Genomic DNA, 19112 nt, shown 5'->3' on the forward strand with positions numbered 1-19112 from the left:
AAAATGACTTCACTCACTGTGAATTACTTAACATCAGCTGTATTATGTGTAGATCTATTACCTAATAGTGACCTATAAAAATTTGTGCCACACTGGATCTCATACCCGAATTTCCTGCTAATCGTGAATGGCAACTTTAACCAGTTCGGATGTCTGTGCATGCTGTCCAGACCGACCCAAAATCTAGGGGACTGCATTTAGTGGGTTACAGTATAATGATGTAGACCGTGTGACATGCATAGTTTGTGTTGGTCTGGGGACCAAGCTTGAATAGCTGAAGTGGCTAAGGTGACTGCTCACTGTGAATGTGAAATATGTGTTTGAGTCCCAGTCTAGCGCAAATATACATATTCCACTGTTGAGTAGTAGATCTGAATGTAATACAGCAGATACCAAGGAATTTGCAGTTGGTGAAATAATTTCGAAATATTTTTTCTGTCCATTTTAGATCTGAAGATGATTTTTAACATGGTCAAAAGTGATTGCTTCATTTTGTAAACTTGCAACCAAGACAAGCAAAGGTTATATTGACATTTAAGATTGATTTTCCACATTCTTGACCATATCGAGCATTATAGTATTTAAAAGAATTTGGAATCAATGTATTTAACTGAGGATCACATTCAACATTCTACAGATTGTTTCTGTGTGATTTATGTAACGAAAGATTGTATTATTGAGCTCAATTAGCAAATCTACCAACAAAAATAATCAATTTTTGAAATATAAATAATTGGATAGGTAAAAAAATCTACTTATCTAGCAGTAGCAGCAGCAGCAGGAGCAGGAGAACACACACATAAAGGGTAATACAGTTTGCTAGCTTTTTGAGCCAATGGGCCTTTTTCTGTCCGAAGGGTTGAGGGGAAGGAAGAGGAATGAAGGAAAAGGACTTGTGAGAATTAGGAAAAAGAGTAGAGTTTGGAAAAGTTGCCCAGAACCCAGGTCAGGGGAGACTTACCAGACGGGATGAGAAGGAAAGACTGACGGCTTTTTGCCCCTTCAGCACTGCTGCCAGAAGCAGGAGCCACTGGCACCAAAAGCACAAACTGTAATATCTTTAATATCTGTGTTCTCTTGCTGCCGCTTTGTGCATAGATTTTTTATGTATCCAGCTACTTAAGTTTTCAGTTATTAAACCTGATTAATATATCTTTAAGGTGATCTTCTTCAGTACCTTTGTGGCTTAAATTATTTTGTGCGATGATGGTAGTAATGAACCTTGTGGTGTAGCTTGTAATACTTGATAGCACACTACTATGGTCAGTAGCCTCTAAAATACTCGAACCACAAAATTGGCTATTTCAACATATTACTTGCACATTGTTACTACCAGAGAAAAGCAAATTACAGTAATTACCAATACTGTGCTTCTACTGAAACACTTTGTTGAGCAGGAGGTATATAATGAGACTGTTCAGGCAAGAATAGGCAGAAGTATATGGAGTGATAGAGGAGCAAATAACTGGACATCAAAACAGAGGTGGTGGGAAGACTGTATTGATATTCTCAGGCTGCTGATTGCCGCAGTAGAGGAGATGGACTCTTTCAGTGAGTTCCTTGACTTTCAGCCAACTGATTACAACAACATTTAAGTAAGTCTGCCACACACATTCAGCACGGGCAGAAGCTTTAATTAGTAGTATGCTCTTCGCTCTCTGTGGTGTATACCATTGCCTTATATGTAAAATAAGGGAAAGGCAACCACTTACTTATAGGGGACTGGTGTGCGGTGCACAGGAACACGTAATAGAAAACAGGTTTCTATTACCGGTATGTATTTCTGTGCACCATGCACCAATCCTCTGTAGGTAAGTGGTAAGTGGTTCCCTTACATATTTTTCCATTGTGGAATTTCCGTTACTGTTATTTATTGTGTTGTACTTACAACTTTGCGAATCTCTGTCCCTCTTTCCCTCCTCCCTCTCCCTCCTTCGTCCTGCTACTTGGCCTCCCCCTCCACCTCTCCCCACCCTCTCCCTCTCCTATTCCCGCTCAGTCCCCTACCACTTTTTTGAGTCCTAGTATGGAAATCTATTACTTTACCCTGGTTGTCTGTAAGGGCCTTCCTGTCACTAAAACTGTATACTGGGTGAGAAGTTTTCGTGTCTGGAACCTCTCCCCAAAGTTCATAAAGGTATTTTTGAAACACCCTGTATATTAGTCACTGTCTCATATTCCAATATATTGTGGTTAGAACAATAGGTAATGAAAATGAAAATGAAAATGAAAATGAAAGTAAATGAATGTGACATCAAGAAGAGCAGATTATAACATTTCAATTCCTGCAGAAAGTGACACACTATGCCATTTGTCAACGTGGATCTGTAAATGACAGTGACACTGTTGACCTCTGCATGCCTCCAATAGTGCATACTATGAACTCAAACTTTAGGGAATTAAATCTTCAAAGATTTCAAAATAAAAATTTTAGTTGAAATCACTTTATTCATTAACACAGTCAGAATGCTGTCTCTTACTGCCACAAATTTCAAGTTCCTCCAAAATGCCCACTAATCTCAAAATCAGATACCTCAGCATTTGTAATTTAAATAATTGATAATTTAAATATAAATCCCCAGATCATGAAAAAATCATTTAATCAGATGAGGGAGATCTAAGGGAACGAACTTACATATGAAGTATGCTTTACATAATCACTTTACAGTACGAAAATTGTCTATTTTTAACTGTTAACACAGATGCAGCTACAGACAGTTGCTAGTAAAAGGTTGCACACCAAACATTATTGTGTTGTTTCCGCTAATTAAATACATTTGTAAAGTGTACTTAAGGTAAGGAAAGTGACATGAAACATAACTGTTGAGAAAACTCTTACCATCATGCACGGCAAGCCACTTTCTTATTTTGAATAGAAAATATCTGTATATTACTGTCTGAGACTTTTTATTTAAATAAATATTGGTTATAGATATGGAATCATGTTCGTGTCAGACTCTTGGATGTATAGAAAACAGTTTAATATGGAACTTTTAAGTTACTTTTGTCATCTTTTGCAGTAGCTCATATCACTAAAATTCTTTTCTGATTCAGGTTTTGGTAACAGCAACGTATTTTCAGATGGAACACTTTCTCAGATTCAGCAAGAATGGGGAAAATAACTAAATGCAGCAATACTGACAAAACTGTACTATTAATTCCTATTATCATTTAGGGTAGCAATACAGTCAAAATGAGGTTACTGTAATGTTTCTAAATAATTTTATTAGTTGTGACTTGCTCAGCAAGGTTCATTTGCTAATTCATTACAGTTTTCAACTTCTTGGTGATGAATTAACATTCATGGAGGTATTCATCGCATATCTGGTAATTGTTAGTTTCATGTTAAATTTCAGGGAAGAGCAAAAGTAATTTAGGCTGGACACCTTTACACCTTTCTACATACTTTGGCCATAAAGATGTGGTTGAACTTCTCTTGACCCATGGTGCGGATATCAATGCTGTTAATGATGTTGGAGATACGGCATTGCACAAAGCAGCATTCACTGGCAGAGAGGTGAGATGTATATTGAGCCACTGTTTCAAGTTTTCATACTACAGAATTTAGCAAAGATTATGTTCAGTTACCTGTAGTTTATACCAGTGAATATTAAATGGGTAATAACACCTGAAGGGCAGGTTATTTACGTGTTGTAATAAAATAGCTATGACAGTGTGACATTTACACTGAAGATGAGAAAAATGTAAGCATCTCACTTTTCATTTTCTTCTTTTAGGAGTTTTAATGAAGTGAAGTGAGGAGTATGTGACTGAAACATCTGTGACCAAATGTGAGACATTAGATAATGTAATTTTGAACATAGTGTACAAGCCACTTCTGTTGCTTTTGGTCTTTTTTATGTTATAATTTACAAAACTGTACATTTGTATTGAGTTATATAGCTTCCATTATGGATTGTAATATAGTAGATTAAACTCAGATTGATTAAATAAATATGTTGTCTCTGTAGATGACGGTTGGTAGTTTTTGAAATGATGTACTATAGTGCTATGGGTAGATAATACTGTTGCAATTCCAAGATTTTTACAGTAATTATATTTGAAATAACTTTAGTACAGGCTATTAACATTTAATTAATCAAACAGCTGAATAATAGTTATAAACAAAGAGAGCCCTTTCATTTGCTATAACAACATGATAGACTCTGTAATCATAGTGATCTGGCCCTGCCATTCACAATCTGAGCATCTTAATGTGATGTGATCACATTGAAGTGCCAATATTAACACTTGTCAGAGACTTATGTAGGGCATAAGTGTTCCTGGCAAGTGGTCTATGAATACCGTAGTTGCAAAGGAAGGAAGGTATAAGCAGATAGCCCAAAGTGAATTACAGAAGAGGCTTGAAAAAACTTTTGATAAAAATGTAAAAAGTTGTAATATATGTTTGAGAGCAGTCAATAACAGAAGGTGCTAGAGTGTGGCTGGCAGATGATCTCTAGATATTGTAGAGGGAAAAGCACATTAAGAATGAAATCAGGCAAAAATTACTATCACGTCACGTTGCCTAAACTAAAACAAATTGGTAACACACCTTAACAGAGATATTCACAGAGTAGCTCTGCTGAAAATCCATTACAAAGGGAATTTTCTTTGTTGTAAATGTACATCACACTGCTCTTTCATAACATGGTCATGTCCAGTGGGTGAAGTAACTTTGAGTGAGATGCACTTTGACATAGTTGTATTGTTAAAAATTGTTGGTGTAGGCTGTGTATTAGGTACCCACAAAATATGTGCCACTTGAGTTTACCTTCATACCAGTAGTTAAAGGTAGATAATATTTGTGTAAATTATTTCTGAGGTGTATAAATGTTGGACCTTCTTAGGAAAGTTTGGTGATGAAATCTTCTTGAGTTATCAAAAGAGTAACAATCCTATTCTGTCAATCCTTTCACTGCTACAAACATGCTCATTGCATTTCGTGCTGAGGCAGCTTTTTATATAGCTCTAATGCTTGCCAAATGCTGGTACCTGTGCTGAGAGATGGTAATCTGGCCAATTTGGAATACTTTATCATCTGATTTTTCGAAAACTATTAGGTGAAAAAAATTGATTTTTGAATATCTTATGGTTCGGTATCTTCACTCAATAAAGAACTGTATTTCTTTTCGTTACCTATCATATATCCTGTGCTGCAACAAATTAAGTAAAACATAACATGAAATTTTAAAGATTTCAGAGAGGTAAAAATGGAGTGCGTAAACTTTGCATTTGGTTGATTTTAGATCATATATTGCAGTCAATGAAATGTTGATAAGATATCAAAATTTTATTTAAAATTGAGAGCAGAAGTGGGTATCTCATTGTGTTCTTGAGTTATTGAGTTTTATATCTGAAGGATAGTTGTGCGAGGGGGGGAGGGGGGTGCACAGTCAAGTCCTTATGCACTGTGAATCATGCAATCATGTGAATTGCCATTTCTTATAAACAATTCAAGGAATTGAAATGAGTTTTTTTTTGCAAATGATTGCATGCAATGAGGCACATAGGCACATATGTTGTATGATGAATACTCAAAACCTTTTTATTCACAGAGGTATGGAAGTAACTTATTCACAGCAGTGAAAGATCGGTAGCTCAGGACATATTTGGACATCCATAACATTGTAGGAAAATCCAAACAGTGTGCGTATACATGTCTACAACACCTGGGGAATGGCATAGCAGGATGTGTATACACACCCACAGCAGCGAAGGGGTTCGCGTCTTGTAGGATACTCTGTCATGTACTATGGACAAAGCTTCTCTGTTTTTCAAAGAAGCAGTTGAACCAATTACACAGTATCAAACCTGCAAGCACCAGACACTAGCAGAGGAGATGATAGTGTGAGGGGAAATAGATTGTTATGTGCCAGTGCTACCAATGCATATTTTACATAGCTGCCTGAATTGCTGTCAACCAGGACTGATCTTGAAAAATTTATCTAACTTCATCAATCCATATGAAAGTTATGGGGAAGCTGCCATTCTGGTCGGATAGACTGTCATACCATGACTAGTAAAAGAAGTTTGTTGTGACTTGTCAGTGCAATAAAATTTCTCAGGTTGCTTGACAAACAATTTCTCAGAGTGTCTGCAATATTTCAGAAGGCATACACTGCCCTCAAACATTTGATGAAGCGCTAGTGTCTTGCGTTGTATCTTCTTTATATAGTCATTGTTGGAAGATATAGGTCCATGTAAGTGGGTTATGGTATATCCCATGTCCCATGCAGGGTGTATACGCGAATGAGGAAAAAAAAATCCTGGATTTTTCCCAGATTTCCCAGTTAAAAATATACTTTTTCCCTGTTGCAAATACACTTTTTCCATCTTAAGTGACAGTATACTTTTCCTTGGAACTTATAACTTATCAATCCTTTGAATGGTTATGGTTTTATACACTGGCGTTGAATTTCCCAGCACTTTAGAAAACGAAACTCGGGGGAAAAAAACACGTTTTGGAAAGATGTCTGATGTGCAGCAATATGTACACTGCATATTTTCGTATAAATTTGAATTCCACCAAACACCGCATGTTACTTTTGAGATTGCGATGCGCTTTTGTAAGCCAGTCATACCTCGTGTCACGTGATCTCGGCAGATTATGTCAGTGACTATTCAGAGCATAGGATATGTGATGGAGTTAGCCAATAGCAAAACCACTGTTAAGTAGCGCGAACATACAATAGGAAAAATTAATGCTTTAAATAATATGCATAGTACTGCTACAAAAAAGTTTCACATATAATATTGGTCTCGAAGATTAATAAGTTGTAAGAGAAGCTAAGATCTCACATATAATGTTTATCTTGTTTGCGTGTCTTATGCTTTAAGAAACATCACACAAATTTGCCAGTAAAATTTTTAACAACAACATAAAGATCTTATCTTCTAGGCATGAAATTATTCTAAATGGTATTCCTCAAAGAGTTGATTTTTAAATGAGAGTCAAAAACTCTGTGATTTAAGAAATTCATCGTACATTCTTGCACTTAGTTCATCTTGCGTAAAAGGAAATTGACTTTGAAAGTAACGCTTTTCAAACAACCATTCGCAGTACTTTCCTGCAACCTGTTAGAAATAGGTTCGTTTCAGTAGTTGCCGGAGAGTGCCAGATAACAGGTGTCGCCGCGCTTGTGCAGCTACTACGACGCAGGAAGCCTGTATGTTCATACGTGTAAAACATTAAAAGATCTTACATTATGACATAAAAGAAAGAAGACATTAGAGGATGCTCAAGAGCATCAGAATTTTGTGAATCATAGTAAAATTCAGCTTAAAGTGCACATTCGTAAGTACAGATTCGGGTGTAAATTCTTTTGCAGTACCAGTACTGTATTATCTCATGTTTGGTTCTTTATTATGGCATAATTTCATAGGTGCTAGATGAAAATGTGCACTTCAAATGCACTGAACAGTTGAAACTAGCCAATAGTGCAGAATTAAACACTTCGTTTTGAATAAATTGACTGCCTCAGCGGGAAAGATTAATGAAAGCCCAATTTCTTTAGCAAACTGACAAAAATAACTTCATTGTTCTGCAAGACGATTAATGCTTGACTGTCAGAAAGGTGGAAATAAAATAAAATCTGAAACTAACAACATATTTCAATTCAGCTTTCCGTAATTATGTGAATGTATTTTAATTCACTTGATAGCTCTCGGCCACATAAATTTATTTTGTTTTCATTTAACGTGAGAGCAATAAATGAAGAGGAACCAGCAAAATCACTGAATGCAAACACGTGTCACGTGAAGACTACCCACCTTACTATTACAATTCAAGACTGCTCTGTGCTTCAGTCCTGGATCTACGGTATTTCTGAACCGGGGCTGTACTGGATAGTGCCGCCCCCCTCCCCCCCCCTCCCCCTCCCCTTGAGCGTTTGAGATAAGAGTTATTATAACAATGCTGATCATTCGCAAATTGTCAACCACATTGGCTTTCACCCGTTCTGCATTATTCTGCTCAGCTCGTATAGTCCCGTCCCCATTTGTCTGCAGGAAAGCTTATTTCTAGATGCCACGGGAATTCCCCTGGCAGAGACATCATGTACACTATGCAAGCATTTAAAAATCAACTTACGATTCATTAGAAATCAACATAGAATTTGTTAAAAAATGTTCAAAACCAACAGGGATGCGTTTCAAAATCATATGGATAATCGATAGACCAACGTGCACTGGATGCTAGGCGCTTTGTGAAACAAGGTCTTTTTCCTCAAGAATATGAATTTGGCATCCCCCCCACCACATGAAATTGCCGCCCAAAGCAGATAACCTGGTTTGCCCACTGCCCCCTAGATCCGGGCCTGTTGCCCAAGAGTGAATCTGGCAGATTAGGCGCGCCAGCAAAATTTTTCTGGGTAGCATCTTGCTGCTATTGCTTATACAGCTAACTGCCACACTTGTATAGCCAGAAGTGGGAGAAGATGCTACTTGTACGCGACACTACAGTGCATGCGCATTAGCTTGCTTGCAACTGCTCAAATGAATCTAATGTAAGCAGTTGTGACGTCACACTCATCGGAGGCAATTTGTTGTTATGAAGCATTGCATATTCTTTCTAAAGCCTTTGACACAATTGGCTGTTGGCAGAAGCTTGTATAAGCACTGTTTTTTGTTGTTGTATATGGCACATTTCTTTTGCAACTTAAGTTTTATTTTCGTCCCCCCCCCCCCCCCCCCCCCCCCCCCCCCCCTCATTCATGTTTTAGTGCTCTAGTATTACTGTGTAATAGCGAGATACAGTAATATACCTTTACAGTATTGGTTCTTACCACTTCAAGTTACAAAAATTTAACTGAAAACTAAACCAATAAAAAATTTTACTGGTTTTCTGGTGGTTGAAAAAATTCCCAGGTTTTTCCCGGATCTCCCGGTTGTCCCAGCTCGTATACACCCTGCCATGGTTTTCCTGCATGTGGGAATGCAGAATTAGGAGGCATTTTATATTTGGTGGGTGGGGGGTGGGGGTTAGGAATGTGTCTTAGAGAATCCTATCACATTGCCACACCATTAGTATAAATACAAGTATGACAGCATGCTGCAGTGCGTAAGGCAGTAAGTTTGAACTGCCAACCACATAAACAGAAAAGTGAGTGGTGGCTAATTGGTTATGGAGTGGCTATTGTGAGGATTTAAACTTTCACCTCTGCAGATGACTATGAGGAGACTGACTGTGAGAGTCTTGCATTAATCCAGAAGAAGGGAGGAGAGTAAATGGCTTCTGACATGTCGTGGATATTTTCTTGTGTTTATTGCGCTGTTATTTCACACTGTGTCCGGTATGAACTCCTGAAGCAATAAACCCAAAATAAATTTTTGCATTGACGTATGGTGGAAACCTTCATTTGCGCATAAGTTGCTTCTATGAGCTGGATACCTTCCACTCTGTATGTCAACTAGAAAAATTGTGGAAAAAGGAGTCCAAGCTATTTAGTATTGTGAAATTTCTTAAAAACTGCTGTGACTGTACATCATTCTATGCTTTGCTAAGATGATTCTCAGCCCCATCAACCTCAATGCATCACAATGCATCTTCCTCCACATCAGTTAGGCCTTTGTAAGTAAACACCTGCATTGAGAACTGTACAAAATAGCTAAGACATTGCTATTCAGTTGCAGTGTCAACAGTGTCTTTGTCAACCACATGTGGCACGTTCCACTTACATCTATGTGGAAGAAGATACATTCCAACAGGTCGCCAGTGTGCCACCATGCGTCTCGCTTTCTCCAGGAGTTACCATTTCATATGAATGGTTCTGTGAGTGCCACCAGAGGATGCCATCTTTGCTTCATCCCACTGCATGCAGTGTTCTCATCCACGTGTCTAAGACTAGATCTCTGGAAACTTGTAGTGGTAGTAGAAGACCATAGCATGAAACTACTAATGTTGTAACAGATAGTGTGTGCTTGAATTGGAGACAGTGTGAAAATGACAATCAAATAATCAAAATATTTGTATTTAATTGTTTATCCTGTTAATAATGTGAATAAATGTGATGATTTATTAATTTCCTAATGTTTATAGTATTCTGTGTCACCTCATTCAGCTATGGACACAGTATTCTGAAGGCATGCATATAGGACTTGACAGACACATTGACTACATCACAATGCAATTTACAGCAACTAAGGTGACAGCTGAGATATGAGGCAAATTTCAGAATTTAAATCCAGTGTGACACTGTATTATGAGATCAACATGTTCTGGTAATTTGTGGATCTAACTGGGACAGAAGCAAATATAGCAACAGCTTCAATCCTCAGGATATAAACTTTTGTCATCATCTAAGAGTTTCTCAGAATGTGAGATCATCAGTGTGTCCGCCGCTCGTGGTCTCGCGGTAGCGTTCTCGCTTCCCGAGCACGGGGTCCCGGGTTCGATTCCCGGCGGGGTCAGGGATTTTCACCTGCCTCGAGATGACTGGGTGTTTGTGTTGTCCTCATCATTTCATCATCATCCAGGCAAGTGGCGCAATTGGACTGAGCAAAGATTGGGTAATTGTACGGGCGCTGATAACCACGCTGTTGAGCGCCCCACAAACCAAACATCATCATCATCAGATCATCAGTGGAATGGATAGTCCATTAGGGTACTGTCATCTGAAGGAGCTGAATAAATCCATTGAACAACATTTCACAGACCCAGAACTTCTTGGCTTCCCAGGCCTTAACATCTCATTCTCTGAGAGTAATCCCTGATGAAGTTACATCAGGAAGAGGACATAGTTATTTTTCCAGCTGATAATGGGAATTCCAACGTGCTTCTTCACAAATTATGAAGAACATGGCAGCAGTCCTAAATGATCCAGCATATAAGACAATGACAGGTAACAAAAATCTACAGTAGTAACACCCACAGTAGCAAATGACAATAAAAGTATAGTCACGTTAATGCTCACAACACAAACAAGTTAAGTACATCTTCCATGTACACTGCCAGGCTGGTACCAGTATAACAACAAGATCCACGAATGGAGTGGAATTAGATATCATGTGGTACACAACAGAATGAAGGAGAGAGCACTCTGCTCCATGGTTACCAGATGTACTGGTATGAAATGAGCGTTAAGATACAAATGTGTCGATAGGGAACATTTGTTGTGAACGAGTCTTAATTTTTTTTTGTTTGGTTGGTACGACATCTGTCAAAGATATTTACTATACATCAAGTCATGGAACAATCATCATCATCATATGTTTTCATCGTGTTAACAATGTCGAATTTTGTACCAGAAAGCGATGATTTGCGAAAAGCATTAATTTTTTGTTTTCATTTGAAAAAAAAGTGCTGCAGAGGCGCATCGAATGCTTGTCGAGGCATGTGGGGATCATGCTCTATCAGAAGCAACATGCAAAAGATGGTTTCAATGGTTCAGAAATAATGATTTTGATGTAAGAAATGAAGAACGTGGAAGACCACCAAAAAAGTTCGAAGACGCCGAATTGCAAGAAATATTGGATGAAGATGATACTTTGAGTCAGAAGCAAATGGCAGCAATGCTAAATGTTGCACAACAAACAATCCCTGACCGTTTGAAAGCTATGGGAAAGATCCAAAAGTGTGGAAAATGGGTGCCACATGAATTGAATGAATTACAGATGGAAAATCGAAAAACAATTTGTCAAATTTTGCTTCAAAGACATGAAAGAAATCAATTTTGCATTAAATTGTTACTGGCGATGAAAATGAAAAATGGATTTATTTTAAGAATCCTAAACGGGAAAAATCATGGGTTATTCTGGGACAACCATCAACATCTACTGCAAAACCAGATCGATTCGGCAAGTAGACAATGCTCTGTGTTTGGTGGGATCAGAAAGGTGTGGTGTATCACGAGCTTCTAAAACCCGGTGACACTGTAAATACTAATCGCTACAGACAACAAATGATTAATTTGAACTATGCATTGATCGAAAAAAGACCAGAATGGGCCAGAAGACATGGCAAAGTAATTTTTTGTACACAACAATGCACCTGCACACAAAGCAAAACTGGTTCAGGATACAATCAAAACCCTTGGCTGAGAGCAGCTACCCCACCCGCCGTATTCACCAGACTTGGCCCCTTCCAACTACCATTTGTTTTCATCAATGGGACACACATTGCCTGAGGAACACTTTGATTCCTACAAAAAAGTCGAAAATTGGGTGTCTGACTGGTTTGCTTCAAAAGACGAACATTTCTATTGACGTGGTGTCCACAAATTGCCAGAAAGGTGGTCAAAATGTATAGAAAGCAATGGCCAGTACTTTGAATAAAATGTTTTTACTTTTCAATTTTACTTTTCAATTCAAAATTAATGCTTCATTTTCACAAAAAAAACGCTCATTTCATACTGCTGCATCTGGTAAATAGACAAACATTAGACTGTCCCACTCAATGGTGCTGGACAGTGGCAATGTGCACCATTCGGAATGCACTGAAGCCTATGCAATCTGAAGGTGCCACCTCCTGGCGGCCAGTATTAGCCGCCACATGCCAGTGCATGATATGATCAAGAAACAAGTGATGGGCTAGCACCTGTTGATTTTGACTGAAATGATTGGTGTAGTAGCTGCAGATTATCACAGTCATCTCCTCTTATCGGGGAAGCTGTAAGCTTGTGTTACACCGGCATCACTCCACCATAAAATGGGACAGCACTTGGTGTTCAGATTGGTGACATTGTCTTGTGTTGTGCTGCTGGTGGGTGCCCTGTGCGCTGCAAAGAGTTCGCTGTCGACTTGCATTGGAGAATAGGGCCAAAAGTGACTTGGACGGTGAAGGGATTGCTATGGGTGGGGCGATGACACCAGACACTCAGAAATGACTTGGGCCATGGGCGCAGGAGAGAGCTCTGGCAGAAGTGGTGCCTGCTGTCCCTGCCTTCGGCTGTTGTGAACAGTCTTCTGCACCCAGGTCCTGATGAACTGGTTGAAGGCTAGAAACAATGTAGGAGGGTGAACAAGATAAAGGATCATATGGGGGCATAATCTGTGGAAGGGCCACCATGAATGAAAGGTAGGAAAGAGGACCAAGAACGGGAAGAGCAGGCTTCTTCCAGATGTGGGTGGAGGTGGCAGAGGAGAGTCGTCCACTGGGGGTTGGTGTCGATTTTGGTAGTGGGTAGCCTGCCGGTCTTCTGTCTGCAATGTGAAGACATGCCGACCATACCGGCTGTGGATGACTGCTGGGATCCAGCACTCACGGCGACTAAACACGCAAGCCCAGATTGGAGTTCCAGGTGCTTAGTGCACCTTCTGAGGTGCCTTTGGTGGCCTTGGTGTAGGGAGCAAGAGATTCAACACTACGCTTGGCTGACAGCCATGCATACACTTCAGTAAGCTCTTCTCACCCATGGGAGAGAACCTGCAGGAAGTAAGAAAGTATGTAGTGCAGTATATTCGTCCAAGGTTGTGTCACCATCCACTTCTTCATTTGTGTCTTAAACGTGCAGATGAGGTGTTCTGCCTTCACATTTGACTGAACATGAAACGGGTGTGTGAATATGTTGAATACCATGATGTGCTCAAAAATCCTGAAAAGTATGATGGATGAATTGAGGACCATTGTCAGTTATCGGGGTGCAGTGCAGGGCAGTCCTCCAGTGTATAAGATACAAGTGGGAACCTAACCATTGTATTTGCCATAGTGGAACAGCAGTTGACTACAAACAGAAACTGGGAGTTGGATTTGATGACCACCAATCAATAAGCACTCAAGAAGGGAGCGTTGAAGTTAACATGGACCTGAACCCACAGCTGTGATGGCTCAGGCAATGGTGTACAATATTGTGAGAAAGAGGCCTGATGACCTGAACATTTAGAGCGAGGGCTGATTAAATGTCCTATCCCACAATGAGTTCCAGGCCAGTAGACATAGTGGCAGGCCAGTATCCTCATGTGCAAGATGTCCCAGCGAAGAATGTCTTTGGAACAACCACCTGTGGAAGAGCGTTCCTGTGGCAATAAGAGAATACCATTGAGAGGCATGAATCTGTGTCTCAGCAAAAAATAATTGCAGACGGGATCCAATGAACTAGCCAGAGGTCTCCCATGCCACTCTTGCTGAACATATTGTTGCACTTGACGAAGAACAGAGTTGGAGGTCATAGCGTGAGATCAAGCAGACACAGCAAACCCAGCAAAATATTGCCCCATAACATGCTTACCAACAATATACAAAATATTAACTTCAGTCATTACACAGAAATTAATGACACATACAACACACAACAAATTTATAAATGAAGAACAAAAAGGCTGCTGCAAAGGAGCACGAGGATGTAAAGAGCAACTGATAATAGATGCAGAGGTGACATATCAAGCTAAAACTAAACAAAGGTCGCTACACTACGCATACATTGATTACCAAAAAGCTTTGGATAGTGTACCCCACTCATGGTTACTACAGATATTGGAAATATACAAAGTAGATCCTAAATTGATACAGTTTCTAAACATAGTAATGAAAAATTGGAAAACCACACTTAATATCCAAATAAATTTAAATAATATCGCATCACAGCCAATACAGATTAAGTGTGGAATATAACAAGGAGACTCATTAAGTCCTTTCTGGTTCTGCCTTGCTCTGAACCCACTATCCAACATGCTAAATAATACAAATTATGGATATAATATTACTGGAACATACCAACACAAAATCACACAATTGTTATACATGGATGATCTAAAACTACTGGCAGCAATAAATCAACAACTCAACCAATTACTAAAGATAACAGAAGTATTCAGCTATGATATAAATATGGCTTTTGGAACAGACAAATGTAATAAAAATAGCATAGTCAAGGGAAAACACACTAAACAAGAAGATTACATATTGGATAACCACAGCGACTGCATAGAAGCGATGGAAAAACAGATGCCTATAAATATCTAGGATACAGACAAAAAATTGGAATAGATACTTCATCATTCATTCATTCATTCATTCACGCGATCAGGCCCAGAGGACCGCGCGCCACCACAGTTAGAGCTCTCTGTCCATCTCTGTCTTCTGCTATCTGTCTCCAGTTTTCCGTGACTCCCAGCTGCGACAGGTCTTCTCTCACTCCATCGATCCACCTCTTTCTAGGTCTTCCCACTGGTCTGCTGCCTGACGGGATCCAGTCCATTGTAATTTTGGGCCATCTTGTTGCCTCCATTCTAACAACATGTCCAGCCCATTGCAGTCTTTTGCTTCTCATCACTCCCAAGATGTTAGGCTCCTTGTACAGCTCTTCTAATTCAGTGTTACGGCGTGTTCTCCATTCTCCAGTAGTCTGATCTCTGACTGGTCCAAATATTTTCCTGAGGACTTTCCTTTCAAATGTTAGCAGTCGCTTAAGGTCTTGTTTTCGAGTGCTCCAGGTTTCAGAACCATAAAGTACTACTGGCATTATTAATGTCTTATACAACCGTAGCTTTAGTTGTTGCGAGACACTTCTACATTTTAATATAGTGTCTAGAGAGTGATAGTATCTGTTTCCCGCCTGCAGTCGTGCTTTTATCTCTGCTTCAGTTGATGTTACTTCTGTAAAAAATGATCCAAGGTATTTGAACTCTTTCACATGTTTATACCTGGTGTTGTTCACAATTAAATCTTGAGAGTTCTGGATCTTTCTTCCTATTGTCATATACTCTGTCTTTTCAGAGCTAATTTGTAGACCGATCCTAGTTGCCAATAACTCCAAGGTCTGGATACTTCTCTTCAGATCTTCTTGTGTGCATGCTAATAGTGCAATTTCGTCTGCATATGCCAGATATGTAATGTGTTCATTACCAATTTGAATGCCCTTGATGTTTTCTTTGTCGAAATCCCGCATTACCTTCTCAAGTGCCAGGTTGAAGAGGACAGGTGATAGCCCATCTCCTTGGTGTAATCCTGTTACAACTTGGAAGCTTTCTGTCATTTGATTGCCTACCTTAACCTTAAGTTTTGTGTCATTTAGGCATACCTCTACCAGTTTGACCAACGTCTTTGGTATACCAAACTCTGTCATAGTTCTAATCAGGCTAGGTCTATGTATACTGCCTTCTTGAAATCTACAAACAGGAGATGTATCTCTCGTCCGTATTCGTGCATTTTTTCACAGACCTGTTTTAGGACAAAAATCTGGTCCGTGGTTGATCGCCCTGCCTGGAAACCTCCTTGGTATTCTCCAATTATGTCTGTTGCTATAGGTTTTATTCGTTCTAATTGGCAGTTGGAGAAGATCTTATAACAGGTGTTGAGTAGCGCTACGCCGCTGTAGTTGTCACATACGGATTTGTCTTTCTTTTTATATATGGGGCATATCACAGCTACCTTCCATTCCTCTGGTATTTCATGTTTTACCCAAATTTGCTCGATTAGCTTGTGGATTTTGAAACAGAGGATTTCGTCTCCAGCCTTGATAAGTTCAGCAGGAATACCGTCCTCACCTGGACTTTTACCATTCTTAAGGTTTTTAATCTGGTTCCTTGTCTCTTCAATGGTGGGTGGAGGATATTCTGCGTCTACTGTTACTGGTTCATCAAACTCAAGTAGTTCGGTTGGTTCATCAGAGTTTAGTAATTCTCTGAAGTATTCCATCCATCTTCTTCCAATTTTTTGATCTTCTGTTAACATTCTTCCATTGGCATCTTTTATGAATCTGTGTTGATGATATGTCCCTCCTTTAAAACTTTTCACTTTTCTATAAAGTTCTTTATACCTATTTCCATGAAAGTCTTGTTCAGCTTCCTCCATGATACTTTTAACATATTTTCTCTTTGCTTTCCTCAATGTGGCTTGGGTCTGCCATCGTGTTTCTTCAAACTTCGATTTTTCTTCTTCTTGCATATTGCTTTGTATCCACAGTAGTTTGGCCCGTTGTCTCTCCCTGATAGCTCCCTCACACTCCTCATTGAACCACACTCTTTTTCCCCTAGTTCGCTTTGGGATTACTTCTTGGGCTGTTTCTTTAATGGTCTCTGCAATCGCCTTCCAGTTCTGATCTACCACAGTACCTCCTTCCTCTTCATTCAAAGCCTCAAAACGGTTTGTTAGTGCTATCTTGAAAGTTCTTCTTATATTATCTTCAGTCAGACTCTCATGGTCGTATCGAGTGACTCTTTGCATTCTTTTGTGCTTCCTGGCTCTCCATATTGTTTTCATCCTTCCTCTGACAAGGAAGTGGTCTGATCCACATTCCGCACCTCTTGCCGTTCTAACATTTTGTATCCACTTCTTTATTCTCTTCTCTACAATTAGGTGGTCAATTTGGTTCACTGTTTTCCCATCTGGAGACACCCAGGTTCCTTTATATATTATATATAGATAATACAAATATTAAAGAAGAACTAAAAGAAAAATATAGTCAAAGACTAACAAAAATACTGAAAACAGAATTGACAGCAAGAAACAAGACAAAAGCTATAAATACTTATGCTATACCAATATTGACCTACTCATTTGGAGTAGTGAAATGGAGTAACACAGACCTAGAAGCACTCAATACACTTACATGATCACAATGCCACAAATATAGAATACATCACATACATTCAGCAACAGAAAGATTCACATTAAGCAGAAAGGAAGGAGGAAGGGGATTTATCGACATGAAAAACCTACGTTATGGACAGGTAGACAATTTAAGAAAATTCTTTATAGAACGAGCAGAAACTAGCAAAATACACAAAGCAATCACTCATATAAATACATCAGCTAAACCATTGAAATTTCATAACCACTTCTACAACCATTTAGATCACATAACATCAACAGATACGAAGAAAGTAAATTGGAAAAAGAAAACACTACATGGCAAGCACCCGTATCATCTAACACAGCCACACATCGATCAAGATGCATCCAACACATGGCTAAGAAAAGGCAATATATACAGTGAGACAGAAGGATTCATGATTGCAATACAGGATCAAACAATAAACACCAGATATTACAGCAAGCATATTATTAAAGATCTCAATACCACAACAGATAAATGCAGACTTTGCAAACAACAAATAGAAACAGTAGATCACATCACAAGCGGATGAAAAATTCTAGCAAATACAGAATACACAGAAGACATGATAATGAAGCAAACATAATACATCAACAACTCACCATACAACATATACTAATAAAACAACACGTTTCCACTTAAGAGTATGCACCACAAAGTGTACTGGAGAATGTTGAATACAAATTATACTAGAACAGAACCATTATAACAGATAAAACAACACCACAGAACAAACCTGGCATCATACTCACCAATAAAAAAAAGAAGTTAACACAACTAATCAAAATATCCATACCCAATACAACAAATATACAGAAGATAACAGGAGAAAAAATTGAAAATACATCCAACTGGCTGAGGAAGTCAAGGACATGAGGCATCAGGATAAAGTTGACATTATACCAATTATACTATCAACTACAGCAGTCATACCACACAATATCCACCAGTACATCAACGCAATACAGCTACATCCAAATGTATATATACAACTACAGAAATCTGTAATTATTGATACATGTTCAATTACCCGAAAGTTCTTAAATGCAATGTAACATATACCTTACAGTTAAAAGGAAGTCACGTTTGATCAAGGTCCGCGTCACTTTCCATTTTTAACCAGACATAACATCTGAGAAAGGAAAGAAATAATAATAATAATAATAATGATAATAATGATGATGATGATGATAATAATAATGTGATGCTACTCTGAGCACATGGGTATTGGGAACCAAACACATGTAATAGAGCATGGTGATGATTACAGTAATCTTGCTGTATGTGCTGTTTGCCAGGGTAATACATGCTACCCATTCTTCATGTGTCCAGTCATACTTCATGATAACTCTGCAATCATCATGCTAACATAAAAAAATAAATTGTTGTTAAAATGTGACACACCATCTAACCTAATAGGTCTTACCAGTTATACCTGTGATAGGATAAATTTTGCACTGAAGGTGATTAAAAGGATGTGAAACATACAGCAAAGAAACGGATGAGGAGACATTCAGTTTGATTAGGTTTTTGTCAGTATTGTTATTCTGATTATCATGGGAACAGCTGAGGACCTCATTTCAGAAGCTGGCTTTATAAAATTATAACTCCAACATGAAA

At 38.8% G+C, this 19112-nt stretch overlaps 1 protein-coding gene across 1 annotated transcript in view; it reads left to right on the forward strand.

Moving 5' to 3' along the window:
• LOC126173816 (oxysterol-binding protein-related protein 1-like) overlaps positions 1-19112 on the forward strand; it is a 419616-nt gene that overhangs the window by 37317 nt on the left and 363187 nt on the right. The window contains exon 4 of the mRNA XM_049920986.1: positions 3357-3517. Within this exon, the coding sequence (XP_049776943.1) occupies positions 3357-3517 (161 nt within the window). The remainder of the gene's footprint in view (positions 1-3356; positions 3518-19112) is intronic.

The sequence above is a fragment of the Schistocerca cancellata genome, chromosome 1 (assembly GCF_023864275.1).
Source record: "Schistocerca cancellata isolate TAMUIC-IGC-003103 chromosome 1, iqSchCanc2.1, whole genome shotgun sequence".
Taxonomy (NCBI): domain Eukaryota; kingdom Metazoa; phylum Arthropoda; class Insecta; order Orthoptera; family Acrididae; genus Schistocerca; species Schistocerca cancellata.